The sequence below is a fragment of the Spermophilus citellus genome (assembly GCF_964194105.1).
Source record: "Spermophilus citellus genome assembly, chromosome: 11".
Taxonomy (NCBI): Eukaryota; Metazoa; Chordata; class Mammalia; order Rodentia; family Sciuridae; genus Spermophilus; species Spermophilus citellus.
Genome location: NC_138192.1, coordinates 108266925 through 108289442, shown reverse-complemented (window position 1 = coordinate 108289442; position 22518 = coordinate 108266925). Strand labels below are relative to the sequence as shown.

Sequence of the window (22518 nt, the reverse complement as noted above, 5' to 3'; positions counted from 1 at the left end):
GCTTGCAATCAGAATGTGAAGTAAAGCAGAGGTCTAGTGGGACTAAGCCCTCAATCTGCAGGATCAGATGCAATTCCCTTTTTTGTTTAATTGTTTCTGAATTAGAGGATACCCAGCTTGTGTCCCCTGAAGAATAGGTTGATTGCTTGGTGTTGTGGGAAAAACAATCTCCATACTTTGGTCACAATAGTCATTTTTTTTTTTTTTAATTTTTATGTGGTGCTAAGTACCTCACATGTACTAGGTAAGCGCTCTACCACTGAGCTACAGCCCCAGCCCTACAACAGTCTTCTATGTTTACATGTTCAGTGAGAATACAGAAACTAGGTTTGGCCAGGTGCAGTGGTGTATGCCTATAAGTCCAGCAGCTGGGAAGGCTGAGGTAGGAGGATCAGAGTTTAAAGCCAAAGCCAGCCTCAGCAAAAGTGAGGACCTGTCTCTAAATAAAATACAAAAAAGGGCTGGGAGTGTGGCTCAGTGGTTGAATGCCTCTGGGTTCATTTCCCAGTACAAAAAAAAAAAAAAAGGAAAAGAAACTGGATTTCGTTTTTCCCATATTCTCAAAGTCAATTTTATTTCTATTATATACTAGCAATGAACTGTTGAGTATCATTTCAAGTAGTACCTGCCCCCAAACAAAAGCAAAAACCTCAGAACTACTTAAGACTTAGTATTGTTAAGAATTAGTTCTCCTCCATTTGATGTACAGACTCAAGGCAATCCTAATCAAAATATAAGCAAGCTTTCTGTAGATACTAACAAGCTGATTTTAAATTTATATGAAAATCCAAACAATTCTATCCTAGAGTAACAGGGTTGGAGGACTCCACAGTCAAATTTGAGACTTGCTATGATGCTGTGGTAATAAACATGAGAATGTGGAACTGGTGAAAGGATAGAAACACAGATCAGTGAGGATGTTAGCCCAGAAAGAGACCCAATCAACAGTTCATTAATTTTTGACAAAAGAGCAAAGGGAATTCAATAATCTTTTTAATAAATGGTGTCAGAACAAATGGATACCTATATATAAATAATGAATCTTGATACATTCCTCGCATATCATATAAAAGTCAACTCAAAAGTGATCACGGGCCTAAATGTAAAACTATAATGTTTTTAGGGAAGAACAGGAGAAAAATCTGTGTGATTGTGGATTAGGTAAATAATTCTTACATACAATACCACAGCATGATTTATAAAAGAAAAAACATTGATGAACTGGATTTCATAAAAATGAAAACCTTTTCTTCTACAAAAGACAGTATTAAGAAAATGAAAAATAAGCTACAAACTGAAAATACTTGCTAACCACATATCCAACAAAAGACTTGTATCCAGAATAAAGATCTCAAAAGAAAAAAATACCAACCCAATAAAAAGTAGGCAAATGATCTAAATAGATACTTTAACAGAGAAAATATTCAGATGGCAAATAAGCTTAACATTAGTAGTTACAAGGGAAATGCAAATTACAACCACAATGAGACACCATTTATATACCTTATAGGGTAAGGATTAAAAAAAAAAAAGAATTAATAATATCAAGTTCTGGCAACAATATAAAAAACCTGGAACTCTCACACACTGTTGGTGGGAATACAAAATGGTACAGTCATTTTGGAAAACAACTGGGCATTTATAATAAAAGTTAAATATATATTTACATTCTACCCTGCCAACCTCCTTCTAAATATTTACCCAAGTAAACTAAAAATTCATATAAAAAACCTTTGTCTAAATATATATAATAATATATTCCTCCCAAACTGGAAACAACCAAAATAAACTTCAAAATGAAAAAGGATAAAATAAACAAAAAACCATAGTGCATCTATATAATGAAATGTTAGTGATAACACCAACTACTGATTCCTGCAACAATATTAATGAATCTTAGACACATTTTTCTAGGTGAAATAAGTGGGTCTAAAAGACTATATGATTCTGTTTATATGAAATTCTGGAAAAGGCAAAACTATAACCGTTTAGTGGTTTCCAGGGATTCAGGGAAGGCGTAGAAGCTGATTAGTATCACAAGGGAGTATTTTTTAGGACAGTATTACTGTTCTGTATGGCATTATGGGGGTAGATACATGATACCATACATCTGTCAAAATCCATAAAACTATATATAAAAAAAGTGAACTTAGCTGTATGTGAATTTAAGAAGAAAAAACAAAATGTTGGGGAATCCTAGACTGAGTGAAGATGATGAGAAATCTAATGTTGATATAACTTCACTAAAGAAGGGTGGAGAAAAGGAATCCCAAGTACCTTTGGAAAACAGCAATTTCATGCAATACTACAAGACTGAAAACAAAAAGAAAATAAAACATTGCACTATAATTAGGTAAATTTATTTCTCACAGGGGTACTCATTATCAACTCTGAACCTGCTTCACATGTACATTAGAGCTAAACAAACATGTAAGCCTAGTTTCTGTCATAGAAAGAATTACAAATAAGCAAAGAGGGGGAGGCTAAAATGAACCCTGTGGTTATAGATTAGTCAGTGATGTTATTATGAATCCATTCATTTTAGTGTACATGTATAGATATAGAAATAAGGACGTATGCATACACATATTTCCTAGTTCTATGTTGAGGCCATACAAGTGTGACCCTGGTAGCAAATAGCATAATCTAGTGCCCAGTTCTTGGTTTCTAAATAGTATTTTCCAATAAAAAGGAACAGGGCTCATTGGAAAAATGGCTGATTCTGAAAACAAGATGAAATTGAGTACAGATAATCCAGTAGTGCAAGAGAGGAAGGTGCAAAAGCGGGGGTACAGGGCATGTTCAAAGGATACAGAAAACAAACTGGAAGAGCTCCCAATGGCTAAAGTTGGGACAATCTGAATAATATAATAATGATAGTAATGAATTATAACCTCCCCCAGTTACCATGAGTCTATATTGATGTAAATAAGGGGGAAGGCACAAAATATCCTTACAGAAAAAAAAAGTTAATAAAAGTAGAAGGGATGAGAGAAATAGAAAATTCCCATGAGAATACCATAGTAATAATTACTGTGGTATAATTCACTGGTGAATATAGGTTGAATATCCCAAATTTAAAAAATCTGAAACTTGGGAACAGACACGTTACTTAAAAGTTCTGGATTTTGGATTTTCCAATTAAAGATGCTCAATTGGCTAAGTCTATACAAATATTCCAAAACCAGAAGAACTCCGAAATCTCACATTTCTAGTTCTATGCATTTTGGATAAGGAACACTTGACTTGTACTAAAATCAGTGGGCAAAACTTACAGGGAGATACTTACATAGCTTCCAAGCATCTTCTTTAAAAAACCAACTACTTTGTTGGTTATAACATGTGACCACAAATTCTTTGATAGTCTTCCCCTTAAATGTAGGCTGCACTTAGTGAAATCATTTCTAAGGAATGCAGTATATACAAAGAGAAAAATTCTACAGTGGAGACAAATTAGTACTTCAACCAACTGATCAAAAGTTAATATTACCAGTAATAAGTCTACTGGTATATGTTTCCTGATATGATGTAGCAAGAGGGGCACAATAAATCACTGCAGGATTTTTTCCCCAAAATTGATGACCTCTATCTAACCATAAGAAAACATCAGACAAACCCCAAATGAGGGATATTCTATAAGAAGTCAGATCCCTACTCTTCAAAAGTGTCAGATACAAAAGGCTATGAAACACAAGGAAACGGAAACAATTAAATGCAATGTGGTATCTGGATTGGATTCTACAAAAGAAAAGGAATATAGGTATTAAAAAATGCATAAGTCTGAATAAAATGTATAATTCACTTAATAGTTTTATACCAATGTATTTCTTAGTTTTGATAACTGTTATTCTGCTTATATAATATACTAGGAATACAGGAAGCTGAATAAAAGGTATCGGAAACATCTTTACAACGTCTAAGTCTAAAGCTATTTGAAAATAAAAGGTTAAAACTGATCTATTAAAAATGTATATATAGTGCTGGGGTGGTAGCTCAGTGGTACAGTGCTTGCCTAGCACACTGAGTGGCACTGGGTTCAATCCTTAGCACTATATGAAGATAAGTAAAAATAAAGGTACTGTGTCCAACTACAACTAAAAAAATAATATTTTAAAAATGAATATATGTTTTTATTTGTATCGAGGAAAAATATACTCTATATAATAATTTGGATGGTTCAATTAGAGTTGATATTTTTAGTTTATACTTTTCTAACTTACTTATAATGAGCATGTTTTACCTGTGTAATACATTTTAAAAAATGATAACATATATACTCTTAAGTAATCTGCTTCTGTCCATGAAGAACATTCTTCCTATCTCAGTAAAAAAATACATCTATTTTCTTTCTTAATGAACAGCTGTATGTAGTTGAATGAAAGTACCTTAATTCATATCAAATATACGTTGTTTACCCTATCATTTGTGAATCTGCCTTCATATCTTCATTAGTCTTCTGACACAGTTAAAATATTTTCAGTTTGTTTGCTTTGCTATTTTATATAAATCTATTTAACCTTTTCTTTATTATTTTTGTCCTTAAAAGTCTGCTATTAAAACCCCCTGTGCACGCTAATGTTATATAAAAGCAAAGGTAGTAAATTATATTACTTTTGTAATTTTCCCCTCCTTGCTTCCTATGGAAAGAGCTCCCATCCAGTCTGCTGACGTTGGGCTTGTCCTTGTCTGTGCTGTGTCCAATGGAACACAAGTAGACATGTTGTTCACCATAGTCAAGCAGACGCTTTAAAAAGCATTGCCCTTTTCCTGTTGTCAAAGGCTCCTCTCAGAGGTGCTGCTGCTCCTTGGGGCTGGGATTCATGAAATAGACAGCATGTGAAGAAGAGCCATGGGCAAGTGACTTGCAGCTGTCAAAATGTAACTTATAAATGAGGAAGAAATATGTGTTCTAAGATACTGAGATTTTGTGATTGTTACTGTAGCAACACAAATAAATACAACAACCATTTATATTTCCTCTTTCACAATGCTTACCACTTATTTTCATTTTGGAATAAATGGCTATTTGGAGACTGTAGAATTTCTGAGTCCAAACTTTTCCTGTCCAAGCTTAGTTTAATACAGGTTATGTTTGATGTATATAGGAGACATTATTTCTGGTGAATATGTCAAGAGTACTCACTATAAGCAAGGAAATTTATGGGGATTCTGGGGTCACAACCCAAATCAACTACTGTAGTGTGAATCTTTTATTATTACCTTAAAAATAATTTTTACTTGTCTCTAATCTGTGAGCAAAATGAATACCTAAGAAAGCATTCCATGTTTCACTTCCTTGTTACATATCCACCCCACTGCCGTGTGCTCTAGTAAGAGCATCATAGCAGTGAAGTAGCATGTTAACAGGCTTTGGCAGCAGACACATGATCAAATCTCAATTCTACCAGCTTCTTAAAAACTGTGATGTTTGGCAACATTCAACTTCTCTCTGGTATCTGTGGGAATAAAATTCCACCTCACTGTAGAAGAATTAATAATGTATATAAAGAATCTAGAACTGCCCATACATAATATAGAACTTAATAAACAGTACCTCAGAGGAAAGGTCAATATCAGAATATATAGAATTATTGATACCTGCATATATTGGTACCTGAAATACATGACTATGGATGAAAGTTCCAAGATGAAATTTGAAAAGTAGTCAGAAAACCAGGTGGTGAATAAACCAAAGAAGTATTTTGGGTGAATGAGCAGCCAAAAGTGGTATATTCTTCACAGAGGTGAAATCAAACAAAAAAGAGACTACTGGATCTGCCAAGTGTGTGTTTTGGAATGTGGGTATGTACCTGGTATGTGAGTTTGCATGGTATGATGGTCACAATAGCCAGATTTGACTGAAAGCTCAAAAAGCAGTCATCTGATAATGAAGGAAAAAGGAAACTAAAGTACTATATCTAAATTCAAACAAAAGTATTTTACCAGAGTACATGATCAGGTGGTTTCCCTATAGATGTCATTTTAAAAAAGCTTGTAAAGAACTGAAGCCCTCTCCATAACTTGGAATGTGTTGTAGAGGTAGGATGGGGATCGTAGAGAGGGCTACAAATATGAAGGAAAAAAAAGAAATTTGATCTGCTAAAAGAACAAGTTTTCACAAATGGGCAGTGCTCTAGGTTGGCCTCTAAGTAACAGTAGATAAGAACCAATACTGCTGCCTTCTTACATACTATAGAAAAAATTTTTCCTATTTTGTTCCTTCAAAAGGACACTAGAGTTTATCCAACTGTTGGAAAGGATTAAAAGTAAGTCCAAATCATGACTACAATTATATTGCCTCTGTAGTCTTTTCTGAATAAGAGGGAAACATTATTATTATTATTATTATTATTATTATTATTATTATTATTATTATTTTGGTACCAGGGATTGAACTCAGGGGCGCTCAACCACTGAGTCACATCCCCAGCCCTATTTTGTATTTTATTTAGAGATAGGGTCTCACTGAGTTGCTTAGCGACTCGCTTTTGCTGAGGCTGGCTTTGAACTCACGATCCTCCTTTTCCAGTCTCCGAGCTGCTGGGATTACAGGCATAAGCCACCACACCCACTAGAGGGAAACATTTTTTGTCCCACAGAGGCAAACTACATAGATATAATCTGAAAGTTCTTCTGCCTTTTTTAAATTTTTTTTTTTTTAGTTGTAGATGGACACAATACCTTTATTTTCATGTGGTGCCGGGGATCGAACTCAATGCCTCATGAATGCTAGGCAAGGGCTCTGCCCACTGAGCCACAACCCTGTCCCCTCTTCTGCTGTTTTTAGTAATCAAAAGGACTTATTTTCTGATCGCTCTGCTATGTGTGCTTTAAACTATTTTCTTTAGTAAGTGCTGTTTTTTAAATTTTATAACCAAGCTTTTGCTGGAGACTTCTTAAAAGAGAATTGTTTCTAATTTTAAAAAGGGGTAAGCATCCTTATGAGTACTTTAAAACTGAGAATATTTAAATAATGCATAGTTTAATTTATATTTTAAAATACATTTAAATAAGAATGCAGCTTTTATACTTTTGTTTAAAATTATAATTTAAATACTTATAAAGAAAATCACTGGTTGATAGAGAACAAATAAAATAAAGTCACTCCACTCCTTTGCAACTTTTCCCCTAATCCCAGAATGCTTCTGCCATTGCTCATAGCTTAGATAATAATTTATTAATACAGTGACAGCTAAAAATATTTTAGAAACAAAGAGACTGATCTGCTGAAATATGAAATTGCTCAAGAAAAAAAAAATTTATGTTTCAGACCACTGTGGTTACAAAGTACTTTCAGAGAAATAATCTAACTTGACTCTTAGAACAACACTTTAAGTAGATTGTGGAATCCTATTTTACAAAGGAGAAAACTGAGGTTCAGAAGATTAATAGGTTCTCTGAAAGTCACAGCAAGGGTGGAGCAAGACACCAAGCTTTATCTTCCAAATTCAATCTGTTTCTTTGACTTTATCATGAATTTGAATAATCCTGGGGTAAAAAGTAGAATATTGTCACCAATTTAAAACATTTTATAACTTCATACATCTTTATTTTCATTTTTTTCTGTTTGTCTTAGTCATTTTCATATTAAAATCTTAAAACTATATGAGGCATGTGGGAACAAGCCTGTAATCTCAACAAACAGGGAGGGTGAGGCAGAATTGCAAGGGTGAACACCCAGCCTGGGCACCTTAGGGAGACCCTGCCTCTAAATAAATAAATAAGTAAATAAATAAATAAATAAATAAGCCAGCCAGCCAGCCTGGGCACCTTAGGGAGACCCTGTTTCTAAATAAACAAACAAATAAACAAATATCAGACTGGGGATGTAGCTTAGAGGCAGAACGCCCCTGCATTCAATCCCCAATACAAAAATAGGGTACTTTTATTTTGATGTCAAAACCATTTAAAAATGGCTTTGTCTACATGTCACAGATTTTGATAAGTAGAATTTTCCTCATTCAAGAACTATAACTGGGGCTGGAGATGTGGCTCAAGCGGTAGCGCGCTCGCTTGGCATGCGTGTGGCCCGGGTTCGATCCTCAGCACCACATACCAAAAAAGATGTTGTGTCTGCCGAGAACTAAAAAATAAATATTAAAAATTCTCTCTCTCTCTCTCTCCTCTCTCACTCCCTCTTAAAAAAAAAAAAAAAAGAACTATAACTATTTTGAGGTTTCTGTCAGTAACATGGTATTAAGTTACTATTTTGAGTAAAGAAAATATTGGCCATTGATACATTTACTTTATTATACATAAATTTAATAAAATTTAACATTTAATGTTAATACACATATCTGATGCTCTTGAACATGAACAATACTACTCATGAAAAAATTTGTAAATAATCTAGCTAGTTGGTTGGAGCAAAATACAAACATAGCAAAGCTGCATATTAAATCTCCTGTGAGGAAACTGCATGAAAGAAAACTACTTTATTATTAAAGACTGACCCATAATCTCATTAGTCATTTCACATGCAACTTATTAAATAAAGAAGTTTTAGTAAGATCCATCAATTCTGGGGGATGGTGGTGGTGGAATTCAAGGCAAAGATCCTGTTATCAGTTGTAAAACACATTTGGCAGAATTTGTGGACATACTCAACCCATAACAATCTAAGTAAATGGATTATATGTACCTGTTCTTCATTAGACGAACCTCTCTCTTTCGTGCTGCTTCTTCAGCAGGCTGTGTAGGAAGTGCTGGGGAGGATGCCATAACAACTCCAGGGGCAATGGTGCTAGTAGGTGCTGTGCGAATCTGATATGTTTGTACATCTCCTGAGGCAGCTGAAAAGAATGGTGAGCAAGGTGTAAGGCACAGAAGTGAAGTGACTTGATTCAGCTGTGTGTGTTAATCATCAGTCTGAACATACTTTTTGAATTAGAAAAGAAACAATAAGGAACAGATGATTCTGGCTAAAATGTTGAAAAAAAAAATCAGCACTCTTTGGGTCATTACTGAGAAATAAACCCCAGTTTAATGTACTTATTAGTATAGACACTCAGGTGAAATACATCTAAACCTATGTCTGCTGGGTCTTATATTTATCTTTCATTGGAATGTAGTTCTATTCTGTTAACATGCTTACCAACCTTAAGTCTAAAAGGGAAGTAGGGCACAGCTTGGATGATCTTCCTAGATAGAGTATAGTCCTCAATGTCTTCCTTTGATATTGGTAAATTCATATTAAAAAATTTCAAGTAGACTCTTGCCACGACATAAAAACGACCATGATTTTTCATAAAATAGCAAAATGGAAGAGAAAATAAAGCATTATGGTCAACTATTGTAAACTTCTAATTCAAACAAAACTGAAAGTATGAAAAAGTGTACTAATTGATGCCAATTATATTATTTGTAAACATTGTTTTAATATAAATGATAATGGCTAGATAAACTCTTAAATTTTAATTTCCTAACTAAACAATCCACCATTTGTGAAAGAAACAATCACTGTTTGTCAAATTTCTTCTAGTATCAGCTTAATATTCTCTCCTAAGAATAAGGAACCTAACATTTGAGAGAATTTGAAGGTCTTTATATAAAATTATTCATATTAGATATCAATATCAATTAAAATGTGTAGTTTGAGTGGAAAAGATTTATATACTAAACATGTTACCATCTTCAAACTGACGTTCAGAATTCAAATTCACTGACATCCTGCTTTACATTTTTTGAGTACCTGCATGTAAAGTGAAAAGGTGTTTTATTCCCATTAATAAGCAAAATATCTTTTTCAAATATTATTTGTTTAAAAACAGAATATATTCTGTAATTACACTAGGGCCCTTTAAATAAATTATGATTCTCTAGTTAGTGTTTTAGGATTATCCAAAGGTAATTATCCATGGCAAAGGGATACAACTGCCACTACCTAACATAGGCAAAATGCATTATTATTAATGAAAATATTTTTAGAAACAAATTATTATTTCCTCAATCTACAAATTTCCAATCTGGCATAAATTATATTGTTGAAATATTCAAACAGATTCAATGAAAAATAGTCAATTCCTATCCATATATTTCTGAAATAAATGTAACAAAAAAATTAAAATTAAAAAAAATCTACTTTATAATTCCTCAAGGGTTTAACTACTACTTTTCCTTCCAAGACCGGTGGACTTGCATACTCGTGTGTGGTCTTTTGGAATATAATGTTCTTATACAAAATATAGTAATTTCAGAAAAGAAGACCTAAGTTTCTTTTGAATAAAAACAAGAGAAACAGAATTGTGGACCTTCAAAATTCTTATGTGATTTAGCGCAATTTCATTTGATAAATGAAAAACAAACAAAAAGGCCCAGAATAATTGGATCCTGCTCAGTCACAAAGCAGATCCATTCAGAATTACATCTAAAAATCCATCTTTCCTGCCTTCTGATTTCATTTTTTTGTTCTAACCTACCCTGTTTCTCCTGTTCCCAAACAGTAAAGGTGTTACAGATAGACACTATATTTTTAAATTCTAAAAATAGTTGTTTTTATGCCATGACATTTTGGTCCAATTTTGGGATAATGGAAGAGTTCATGGAAAATATTATCTATATCAAAGAAAAATTGACTACATTTTAGTTGTGTTTTATAATATGATACTTACTTTTTCTGAGTTTATAAAATTTTAATCTTTTAAAGAATTTACCACACCTGTGAATTCTGAATTCTCTTACCTTGAACAACAACTTGGTTGCTGGGCACTAAGATCTGCTGTCCATCAGTGGTCTGTGCATACTGTAGAATGGTAGTACCCGGCTGAGTGGCAGCTGCATTGGTCATGGTTAATGTTTGCAGACCCTGTACCCCATCGGTACCATTGTTAGCCAGTTGTATTGCTCCTCCCTGGGTAATGGCAACTAAAACCCAATGGATTTTATTGTTACAAGTTTAATTAATACCATGTAAGACCTTTAAGACACTCTAAATTCAATGTAGAATAATTTGTAAGGCATCATCTAGGAGAAATTATCACAATGAATCTTGGTATCCCCAAGTAGCTTTCTACTACTCTATGAACTGCATTACAATTTATAATATAATTCTGTTAATAATTTTTTAGAAACAGTGAGAAAATATCAAATTCCTTTTGGAATTATTTGGTTACAAGGATATCCTGCCTGTGATCCACACTTTATTTTATTCTAGTGTTAACCATATAATATATTGTTTAATATTTGTTGGGCAAAAACTAAATAAATTACTTGAGGGTAGGAAATGTGATTTTTCTTCTCTACCTTTAAAAATCTAGACTTTATGCTCTCAGCACAGTGGTGGGCCTGTAATAGGCACCCAATAAATGGTTATTTTAAAATGTAATCAGTAGGGCTGGGGATGTGGCTCAAGCGGTAGTGTGCTCGTCTAGCATGCGTGCGGCCCGGGTTCAATCCTCAGCCAGCGCCACATACAAACAAAGATGTGTGTCCGCCGAAAACTAAAAAATAAATATTAAAAAAAAATTCTCTCTCTCTCTCTCTCCTCTCTCTTTAAAAAAAAAATGTAATCAATAAAGCAGCTCATCAGTGCATTCGATTTATCTCTTCTAGCAATTCATAAAATATATCAAAAGTCTACTCAATTATCCAGGTGTGGTGCACACATCTGTATGTAGTTCCAGCTACTTGGAAAACTCAGCAGAAGGATCACTTGAGCTTAAGAGTTCAAGATCATCCTTGGCAACACAGAACCATCTCAAACAAACAAAAGCCCACTCAATGAAACAACTGAAAAATAGATGGAACTCAGCACAAGAAACCTCTTGTGGAGCTTAAAATTAGAACTCAAGATCATTATTTAGAAACAAAAACAACCAGTGTGATGGTGCACACCTGTAATCCCAGCAACTTAGGAGGCAGAGGCCGAGGCTGGAGGATCACAAGTTTAAGGCTAGCCTCATCAACTTAGCAAGGCACCAAGCAACTTACCGAGACCCTGTCTCAAAATCAAAAATAAAAAGGGCTGGGGATGTAGCTCAGTGGTTCAATACCCCTGGCTTTAATCCCTGATAAAAACTGAAATCACCTGTATGCTACAGTACATGGAAAAAGTTAATAGAAAGAGAAGCTATTCTTTTTCTTGGAAGACACAGATACTAACATTAAGAAATTTAATTCATTCACAATCTCCCTGCTAAGGGTCAGGTTTTCCAGAAAGAGGAGGAGGAAAAAAAAATCACAGTATTACATATAAAATCACATAAGGGTTTTAACTGAATTAAGAGACAAGTAAAAAATATGAGATCAATAGATCCGACTCAAATATAGTACTGTCCATTAGAAGGGAATTAGTTTGAGATCAACTGCCTGTAAGCTCTGGGAAACTATAATATACTAAGTCATCAATCAGTACATGTAAAGCTGATTATTCACTACTCAAATGATTAGTTTAGCAAAATAATACTTGTGGACATTAAGACATTGGCATTTATAATCCATCCACTTTAGTAAATCTCAGACCAGGGGAAATACTGGAATATATAAGAATTAATCTAATTCTGTAAGATTACTTCAGAGAATCAGAAGGTTAACAAAATTAATTTACAATTTCACATACAGAGTTAATATGCAAATTCTATTCTGTTTAAAATATTTCTTTCTTTTTGGTTATAGCCATGAATTCAATGTGGGAGGAAGGAAGAAAAAAAACTATACTTGGAAAAGGAAAAAAAAAAAAAAAAAAACTACACTTGAAAATATTTGGGCTATAGTCCAAGTTCTGTTACTAAATCATTACTTGATTCTCTTATCTCTTCTGTAAAATAAACACATCTAGTTGTAGCCACAAAATATAATTGCTGTAAGCATTAAATAAGGTCATGTATATCAAAGTACTTTCAAAACTGAAGTCTGGTCCTACTGAACATATTTTCCTATATAACATTGATTTATACATTTGATTATTCCAAAAGGATTTGAGAGTTTCAATAAAACACAACTGAAAAGATAGAAGTCAAAAAACTGTTATGTCTCTAGGTTTACATAATGATCTACTAGAAAAATCTAGACTTAAGGAAATACAATAAATAAACTTAGTTGAGATTCCATACAACATGTAAATGTATAAGACAACATGTGTATGTAAACAGAAGGAACAAAGGGATATTTCACCTTACTATTGAAGAGGAACATTTTAAGTTTTATTAACACTCTAACACTTTACCACTTGAATTGTGACATGTTCATTTTTTGAGCTAAGAATTATAAATGTTGTTGTAAATGTATTAGTTATATTGTTCCTTAATGAAAAATCAACTAGTTCTATCAAAAACTGTGTGTGCACATACAGAGAAGAAATAAAAATAAAGCTTTAAAAATCTCAAAATGTTAATCTCTTGAAATTATTTTTGATAGCTGGAAAAGGGTGTGCAAAATTAGACATTTAGGGGGATAATGGGAGTTCTCTAAATTTCACTTCCGTCTTTCAGATTTCTGGTATGTCTGTTTCCTAAAAAGCATACTTTCTAGTTCAAGTGAGAACTAGAAAGTCCTCCAGTAGTGAATCTGTTACCAAAGGGAATGTTATACCCCAGGATGCTAAAGTAGGCAAAAATAAAAGTCATGTGTTAATGTTGTAAAATCACATCTTGAATAAAGATGTTTACCTGGACACAAAGCAAAAAAAAATACACACATACACACACACACAGAGGTACAGATATGTACCTCTTTGCATCTGTCAATAAGAAACTTAAGGGAAAAAAGAATAACTAAGCTTACTGAGTTTTAATAGTAAACCAGTAGCTTGGTCTGACTATCAAAAATTTTAGCTCTGAGAGAGCTAAAAAGTTTGCTACTTGAGAAATCTGTTTTTAAGACAGAATGCAAATTACTGTTAGGCAAACTGACATTGGATTAAAAAACAAAAAGTAACCTAGGTGTCAAGCATTAGGCACACTAAAAGGAAAAGGTATTGAGTAAATAAAAGAGTACCATTCACACAAATGCATTTGAAAATGCAAAATTCGAAAGTACTTTACAATGAAAGATAAGAAAAAGTAAGAGATAAGAAGAGACCTCTAAGTGCCAGATAGAGACATCATGAAATGAAAATTTGAATAATTTTGTAATAGAAACCTTTGCTTTTTGTGAGCCAAAAAACCAAGTATCCAGTTAATTTTCCTTGTGTTTACATAATCTTAATTTGCTATACTACCTTTTACATGAAAAGAAATAATAACTGAATGTGCTACCAGACTACAACAAAGTCAACCCCACCCCCCCTTGAAACATTATTAAATATGAATATTTTTAAATGCAACTTTTGGAAGGTAAGATAAAGTATTAAAATAGATGAATAGTAAGAGCATCTTTGGCCTTAAACATAGTCAAGGTATAATTTTTTTTTCCTTTATCTGAAAAAACTCATGCTATTTTTGAATATTATGTGAAAACTAAAATCTTTTTTTGCTGCTGGTACTGGGAATTGAATCCAGGAACCATACATTCTAGGTAAGCACACTTATCACTGAACTACATTCCCAGCCTGAGGACTAAAATCTATAGAGGTTCATTTAGTTCTTCAAAAAACTTCAGATTATGCATCTGCATAAAACAAAGGAACGTGTAAACAGCTCACATAATTGAGTAATCCTAAATAAAACTCTGAAGAAAATACTCCTATTACATATAGACCTCTGCATATTAAACAATAGAGGAAATAAAGTGGCAGTAAGAATGAGAAAAAAATTGGAAATTACATAATTCCCTTAAAGAGAATAAAACATTAACTTTTCTTTTCTCTTTACAAAACAGAAATATCTATTACTCACTATACTGTCCACTGCTAGTTTGATAAATCGGAGTTGGCACCGTTACAGTGGTGATGGCAGGGGCTGAAGTCTCCTCTTCAGACTTCTCTTCTTCAATCCTTGGCACTCCTGGTGCATCAGAAGATAAATCATTCAGAATTTTCCTAGAAAAATAGAGAACTATCTTAATTAAAAGTAAAATTTACTGTCTAAATACAAATAGTAGTTAAAGATTAGAAAATTGGCAGAAAGGTGGTTAGAACAGAAATTTAAAAATTGTTATTTTATACTCAACTTCAGACAATTTACAGTTATCACTACCATTTTATCCTGTTTGTTTCAGCTTATTTATTTTCCTATCCATGAGGGTACTTATCTGTTAAGGTTCTGTCACTTGAAAATTTGATAAGTACAACTTCTATGTTTTTCAGCTAGATTGCTGCTAAAAATATCAAGCCAAATGAGACCAAGAAGAGTGCTTTTCAAGTACTTCCTCTGGATATAAATTTATCACTATAAAGATAGAAAGTTGTTCCAATAAAAAAATGCATCTTCTATTATCAATTAATTCCTATTTCTCCAGCCTTACACATATATATTAAGAACTTTAGTAGATACCATACTATAATCAAGACACAAGATTTCAGGAATTCATAAACTTAAACTAAAGGTGCCATAGTGGGGAGTTGTAATAACTCTTTCTCTGGACTTCCCAAGTAGATTTCCCAGATAGAAGTCAAATAACTGTTACGTCTCTAGGTTTACATAATGTTCTACTAGAAAAATCTAGACTTAAGGAAATACAATAAATAAACTTAGTTGAGATTCCATACAACATGTAATTTTAATCAATTAAAAGCATCTTTTAATTGATCATTAAGGTGTTACTATTTAAATGACCTTTACTACAATGTAGGCTACAAGCCAATTAAGAAAAATTAGGATATTTTTCAATAAAAAACTCATGTTAAAAGGTCTATAGCTAATATTTGCCTAAAATTTATAGAGAAGCTACATGCATACCTGGCTGGATCTGCTTCAGGATTGAAGGTGTTATATATACTATCATGAGTTATACTTTGAAGTTAAAATCTAACACTAGTTATATTTAAAACAATAGAAACTATTAGCATAAAAGCATACAACATATATCTAGTATCATAAAAGTTAAGCCCTCAAAATCAATTTATTTATATTTACTTAGGATCCTTAATCCAAATGTGGGGATAGAGAAAGGGGTTGGCTTAGTAGCTAAACAAGTGGGAGCAGGGAGTGACAACCACCTCTTCAAAAAAATTGGCATATACATAAATAGAAATGTTAGACTAATAAAAAGGAAGATAATTATAAGTCATTAAACTCTAAATTATAATTCATTAAACTCTAAGGTAAATTTATCAATATTTTTGGAATTGTCCTTCCTGCAGATGTTTCTACATATGACGAATGGTTTTTGTCTACCTTGGAGACAAAGCATGGACTAAGCAACATCTATAGCTGAAAACAAAAAGCATAGTATGGTGCCTCTAAAATTAGAGAATGTTAGCAAAGCATCACCCTAAAACAACTATTAAATACTTATCTGCTAAGTATCATGGCATAAAAATGGCTTGTAAACATGTAGCCACGTAGATGAATAACAGCCTCAGAACTGACATGTAACTAGAAAATCCAGTAACTATCAAATGTATTTTTTCAATAAAAAAGCAGCACCCAGCAGTCTACAAAAACAGAACCAGAAAAAAGTAGTGTTTATCCAGAAATGCTCAGAGTTAAGAACAATTTATTTTATAAGACAAGCTTATTCTATATGATAAACATATTTGGGAAATAACTTGAGATAAAGATAAATCACCTATAATACTGGCTTGATCAGTAAACCAATCTTCTGAAATATCTTTACCTGCAACTATCTAAGGCTTCCTGTACATCTTTGATCCCAAGTTCTAATTATTAAATTTCATACCTGTAGGAAGGTCTCCTTGAAAGAATCTCCCTTCGTTTTTGAGAATCAGTTACACTATCCACTGACTCTTGTGAATCTTCGCTTTCTGCAATAGTTGAAATCTGAAAATAAAGAAGAACTTGATTTTGATAATCAAATTTAGTTTCCAAAAAATTTCATTAACTTTAAGGTTGAATACAAAAGAATACATATATTTAAGTCTTATACATGGTTAGGTTTTTAATGGTAGACAACAGCAAAAACCACTCTCCCTTCCCCTTAACTTATAGAATATTTAAATTGAATTTAGAGAAACTAAAATATTTGTCCTGAAAACATCTGTCTTTAATTTCTTTCAAGACTCCATGTAATCAATCCTGAACTCATCAGTATTATTTGTCAGTTTTTTCTTGTCAGCTGTTAGGACAAGACTGCCAACTTAAACAAGGTTTCTGACATTAGGGAAGGAATGACTAAATATTTGCTCAGAAGTCTATATAGAGACTATACAAACATTTCCCCTTTAACTCTGATGCAAACACTTATGCGCTACTTAAAATTGTACAAATAAAATTAATGATCCCTCACCACATTCCCCAGTTGTTTCTAGCAAGTTAGGGAAAAATCCTGTTTCATATAGACATGTTTAAAAGTTGGCATTCTACAATTATTTTTTAAGCTAAAATCCAAGGTAAAGAATCATGCATTTCTGGTAAGCATCCCTAGACTGAAAATAAATGAAAATATGTGAATAAAGATTTTACATGGGATAATAGAAAAAAGAATTTACTGAAAATTTACTATGTGTCAGGTGCTATACTAAAGCACTTGCATATATTCATATATAGTACATTACTTAGTACAGTAACATCAGGCACCAGATAGTTACTAGTACTATATCCATTTTATAGATAATAGAACTAAAGCACAAAGAGGTTAGGTAACTCACCCAAGTAACAAAGCTATGAAGAAGTAAAACTCTTGTTAATACTTAGCATCTCTGTTTTAGACATCCTTACCAGCATCAAAATCTTGGTGGTTCTTTCCAGTCTCATTCCAGACTATTTCAGTCTGAAACCAGTACTGTCAGAAGTAACAACCCAGTAGCATTTTTAGACTGTTTCTAAACTAGAAGTTCTCTCACCTAAATGTACTTGTCTGTCAAATTCATATTTACAGATTTCTGTAGGCTAAACTGTAGGGGTCATATATTCTTTTCCGAAAGAGGTGCACATGATGCTATCAGAATTAGAATTAGATTTAGCCAAGACAAAGGGATCTGTGTGGGTTAGGTCCACATCAAAATATATGACCATGGCAATATGAAAAATCTTAAGTACTTCAAAGATACTTGAGAAATTCCAAAGATATTCTGTATGCAGTCAGAGCCTAAGGGTTCTAGAGAATAGACATTCACTTTACAAAGAAATCAGTTAAATCTAGTAATGCTTTGTAAAATACACCTATAGTAAAGTAATATGTCCATCAAACTTTAAAGTATATGAAGCCTAGTTTGAAAGACCTAAGAATCAGCAGGCAACAATTAATGGATCCAGAAATGATGGGCAAGGCTGAATTCAATCTATAATTCTCAACAGAGTAATAATGCTACAAAGTACTGCCAAAGGAACATGAAGGAAAATTTCCCAATTATTAGTTGTAGCTGCTGTAACTAGCCCACTCAACACAGCATCTGCATAAACTTTCTCATAGATAACGGATCTGTGAACAGGTCTTAGCAGAGAGTTAGAAATTCAAGGAACAAGACTAAACTCAAAGTGGACGGTACTGATAAACAGTTGTTACCTTTATTAATACTGCACTCAGAATCTACTTAGTTCCTCTGTGGCTTTCTTTCTTTGCCCTCTGCTTCACTTATATATGCCCATTCTTATATAATGACCTTTTTAAAAAAATTATTTTTATTTGTTCAAATTAGTTACACATGACAGGAGAATGCATTTTGACACATCATACATAAATGGAGTACAACTTCTCATTCTTCTTGTTGTACATGATGTAGAATTACACTGGTCATGTAATCATATATACACATAGGGTAATAATATCCAATTCATTCTACTATCCTTTCTACCCCCAATATCCCTTTCCCCTCCCTTCATTTGCCTCTGTCTAATCCACCACGGCCCCAATCCCTTATTATGAATTAGCATCTGTATATCAGAGAAAACATTCAGCCTTTGGTTTTGGGGGATTGACTTATTTGGCTTAGAATGATAGTCTCCAGCTCATCCATGTACCAGTAAATGTCATAATTTCATTCTTCTTTATGGCTGAGAAATAGTCCATTGGGTATATATAGCACATTTTCTTTATCATTTATTTGTTGAAAGACACTGTGTTGGTTCCATAGTTTGGCTATTGTGAATTGAGCTGCTATAAACATTGATGTGGCTATGTCCTTTGGGTATAAACTGAGGAGTGGAATGACTGGGTCAAATGGTGGTTCCATTCCAAGTTTTCTGAGGAATCTTCATACTGCTTTCTGTAGTGGCTGCACCAATTTGCAGCTCTACCAGCATGTATGAGTGTACCTTTTCCCCCACATCCTTGCCAACATTTATTGTTACTTGTGTTTTTGATAATTGCCATTTTGGCTAGAGTGAGATAGTCTCAGTGTAGTTTTGATTTGCATTTTTCTAACTGCTAGAGATAAAACCATATCTTAAGGATATATAGTAACATAGGAGGACTTTCTTCCAAGCTGAAACTTATTTAAAAAAAGCTATATAAACCACCCACATAATAATTTTGAAATGATGTTGCTTTTTTATATGTGGCCTTTGATTCCCTCCCCCTCGAAGTGAATTTGTGGCCCTTAGTAGAAATTTTGCCCTTCTCTGATCTAAATTACGTGGTAAAGACAGAAATAAAAACATATTAAAGCAATTTTAGCAATTTTTTCAGGATATTTATTAACTATTATCTAAAATAATTTATCTTTAGTCCTTCAGTAGTAGTCTGTTTTAATAATTCATTTTGTAAATCTTTGCTAAATTTACGTTATCTTTGGACAAACAGATTCTAGATCCAAGAATTTTAATATATAAACAGAATTCAAAATGTTCTTTAATAGCCACAAATTCTCCGTGATAACTTCAAGCTGTGAAGTATCTGTTTATCCCCTACTTCATTCACAGTTAGTTAATGCCCCAACAATGTATAGAAACAATAACTAACTTCTGTTTTTGCAGTTTCATTTGTTTCTGTCACTAAAAAACGATGTTGCACTGAATGGCAGACACCTGGAATCCCAGCAACTAAGGAACCTAAGGCAGTAGGATCAGATGTTTCAGGCCAGCCTCATTAATTTGGCAAGACGTCTTAAAATAAAAAACAAAAAAGGGCTGGGAATGTAGCTCAGTGATAAACCCAGTATTGGATATTGGGTTCAATATCCAATACTGCAAAAACCAAAATCCCCAAATAAATGAAAATGGTGCTTTCCTTTCCTTACAGGGAGTATTTAGATTACTGAACTGCAAAGATAAAAGATTAAAAAAAAAAAAAAGTCAATTCAGATAGACAGAATTAACTTACCACAATTTAGTGACTAACTCTTTAATATAAACAGAATAGTGACTATTCAATATCACATAATGAATGTAACACTTCCTACCCTAAATGAAATCAAACCACCATGTAATGTACCAATGGTAAGAGTGCAGCCTAATGTCAATTATGGGCTTTGGGCAATGTTGTAAATGTAGGTTCAGTTTTAACAAATGTACCAATCTGGTGGGGAAAGTTAACATGAGGAAGGCTATACAGTGGGGAGGGTATTATATTTTCCATAATGTTACTGTGAACCTAAAACTGCTCTAAAAAACTTAAATCCTTAGAAACAAAAATTATATTGAACCCATACTTGAGAATAAAAATCATATCAAAAATCCATTTTATAGTTATTAATTATAGTTCAATATAAACTTAACAGATTTAAAACAACCATATATTCCAACTAGAAGTATCACAGGTAATCTCATTCTAAAAATAGTATAATTTCCTCTGTCCCTCACCTCTTGCCATCTCTCTTATTAATCTCTTCCTGAGTTCCTTTGATACGTCTTTCATTTTGGCTATTTTTGAAAGTCAAGAAATTTTCAAAACACCAAGTCACTACTTATAGATATAAAGCTTTAGCTCTATATTTCTCAACTCTGATTTGTTTATGTTTATATAAATATATAAATTTTAAAAGTATCTACATATTTATATAAGTATATAAAAGTATTTATATAAATATATTTATAATATATAATATAATCTTTTAAAAAGATTATAAAAGTGATTCAGAAATATGATTCTGGGCTTAGGTTATTTAAATGTTGATTTAAAGTTTGCTAGTTTTGAAAAGGGGAACTCAACTGAATATGTAGATAACAAAAGTTAAGTCTCAAAAGTACACTTTGAGACTGTACTTACAAAATAAAACGCTTTTCCATTTTTCTCTACAAATTTTGCTAGTTATTAATGAAATCTATCTAGTGTATTTTCACTCCCTGGCTTTAAGTCAATTATTGCATGCTTCAAGTCAACAGGAAGGTGGTGTTATAATTTCATATTTTTAATAAGTTAAGTTCAACACCTGCTAAAACTAGAAGTCTTCTGAACAGTTGAGGAAATTCTTCTTTTTTTTCCTTTTTCTATTCTTTGGGTATATTAAAAAAAAAAAAAAAATGGGATTGAACCCAGAAGCGCTTAACCACTAATCAGCATTACTAGCACTTTCAACTTCTAAGCCTCCTGACTCAGCCCTCTTCCTCCAGCTGCTGGGATTATAGGCATGTACCACTGCGCCCAGCTATTTAAGTCTTAAAGTACATAGATTTAAGGCAAACTTTCATGGTTCGCAAGAGAAAAAAAAATTTTCAAATTTCTATTTTCAAAATGCTATCTCCACAGCAAAAGTTTCTTTCAAAAATTATCACATTCATGATTAAAATAGCACTTCCCCCATGAAAGGTAATTAAAATGGATTTCTTTTTTCAAAAACATCTTAGGTAAGATATCGCTTGTAAGTTCTTGCCTGCCATCATTGAAAAGATCAGAAAATTGGGAAAAATTATCTTAGGTTAAAAACAAAACACAACAAAAACAACAAAAAACCCAAAAGCAATCCATTCTGAAGTTAAACAACTCTTAAATACTTTGCTATATAATAATAGACTATGTTGCACAAACTTTTACTTTTATCCCCACATTACAAAGTATTAAAAAGACTATCAAAATTCTCATCTCTACTCTCTTCCTTGCTTACTCTATTCCAGAAACACCTTGCTATTCCTTGATATCCTAGTCTACTCTTATTTCCAAATCTTTGGATATGCTTTGGTTATCTTCTCGGCTTAGCCACCTTTACTGCTGTCTTCCATAAAATTAAACATCCTTGCCCTTCATGTCTTTCTCTATTCCTTTATCATTTTATTAATCTTTCCAGCACTTATCATCACCTGACATATTTTATTTTTTCATAGTCTGTCTCTCTTCACTCAAATGTGATCTTCATGAGAATAGAGATGTACTGTTTGTTCACTGTTGTCTGATAGCACCTAGAACAATGACTGGCACATAGGATGTGATCAATAAACATTTGTTGACGAAATGGATGTAAGTAATATAATCTGTGAATCCTCTCTCACATTTAAACTGCACTATAGTAAAATGTGGCCAAAAGTAATGAATGTAAAATGAGAATGCCACTGTCAACCCCCATACACAATGCAACTCCCAGTATTTCTGTGAGCATTCTCACACAATCTGTGAGGGAATTTATGCGTGTACATAGGAATAAAGTTAGAG

At 32.9% G+C, this 22518-nt stretch overlaps 2 protein-coding genes across 7 annotated transcripts in view; one reads left to right on the top strand and one right to left on the bottom strand.

The window, feature by feature from the left end:
- The window catches only part of METTL21A (methyltransferase 21A, HSPA lysine), a 93389-nt gene that overhangs the window by 34320 nt on the left and 36551 nt on the right, over positions 1-22518 (top strand). The gene's annotated exons all lie outside the window — the stretch shown is intronic.
- The window catches only part of CREB1 (cAMP responsive element binding protein 1), a 64720-nt gene that overhangs the window by 15132 nt on the left and 27070 nt on the right, over positions 1-22518 (bottom strand). For 5 of the 6 annotated variants that reach the window (XR_014018153.1, XR_014018154.1, XM_081262289.1 and 2 more), the window contains 4 exons: positions 16717-16817; positions 14772-14914; positions 10681-10863; positions 8642-8792 (listed from right to left, as the gene is read on the bottom strand). Coding sequence is in view for 4 of the 6 variants with exons in the window: in XM_081262289.1 (XP_081118415.1) it covers positions 8642-8792; positions 10681-10863; positions 14772-14914; positions 16717-16817 (578 nt within the window). In the remaining 2 variants the exon portion in view is untranslated. Of the gene's footprint in view, positions 1-8641; positions 8793-9628; positions 9692-10680; positions 10864-14771; positions 14915-16716; positions 16818-22518 lie in introns of those variants that run through there. The other variant, XM_081262291.1, reaches the window with a different exon arrangement.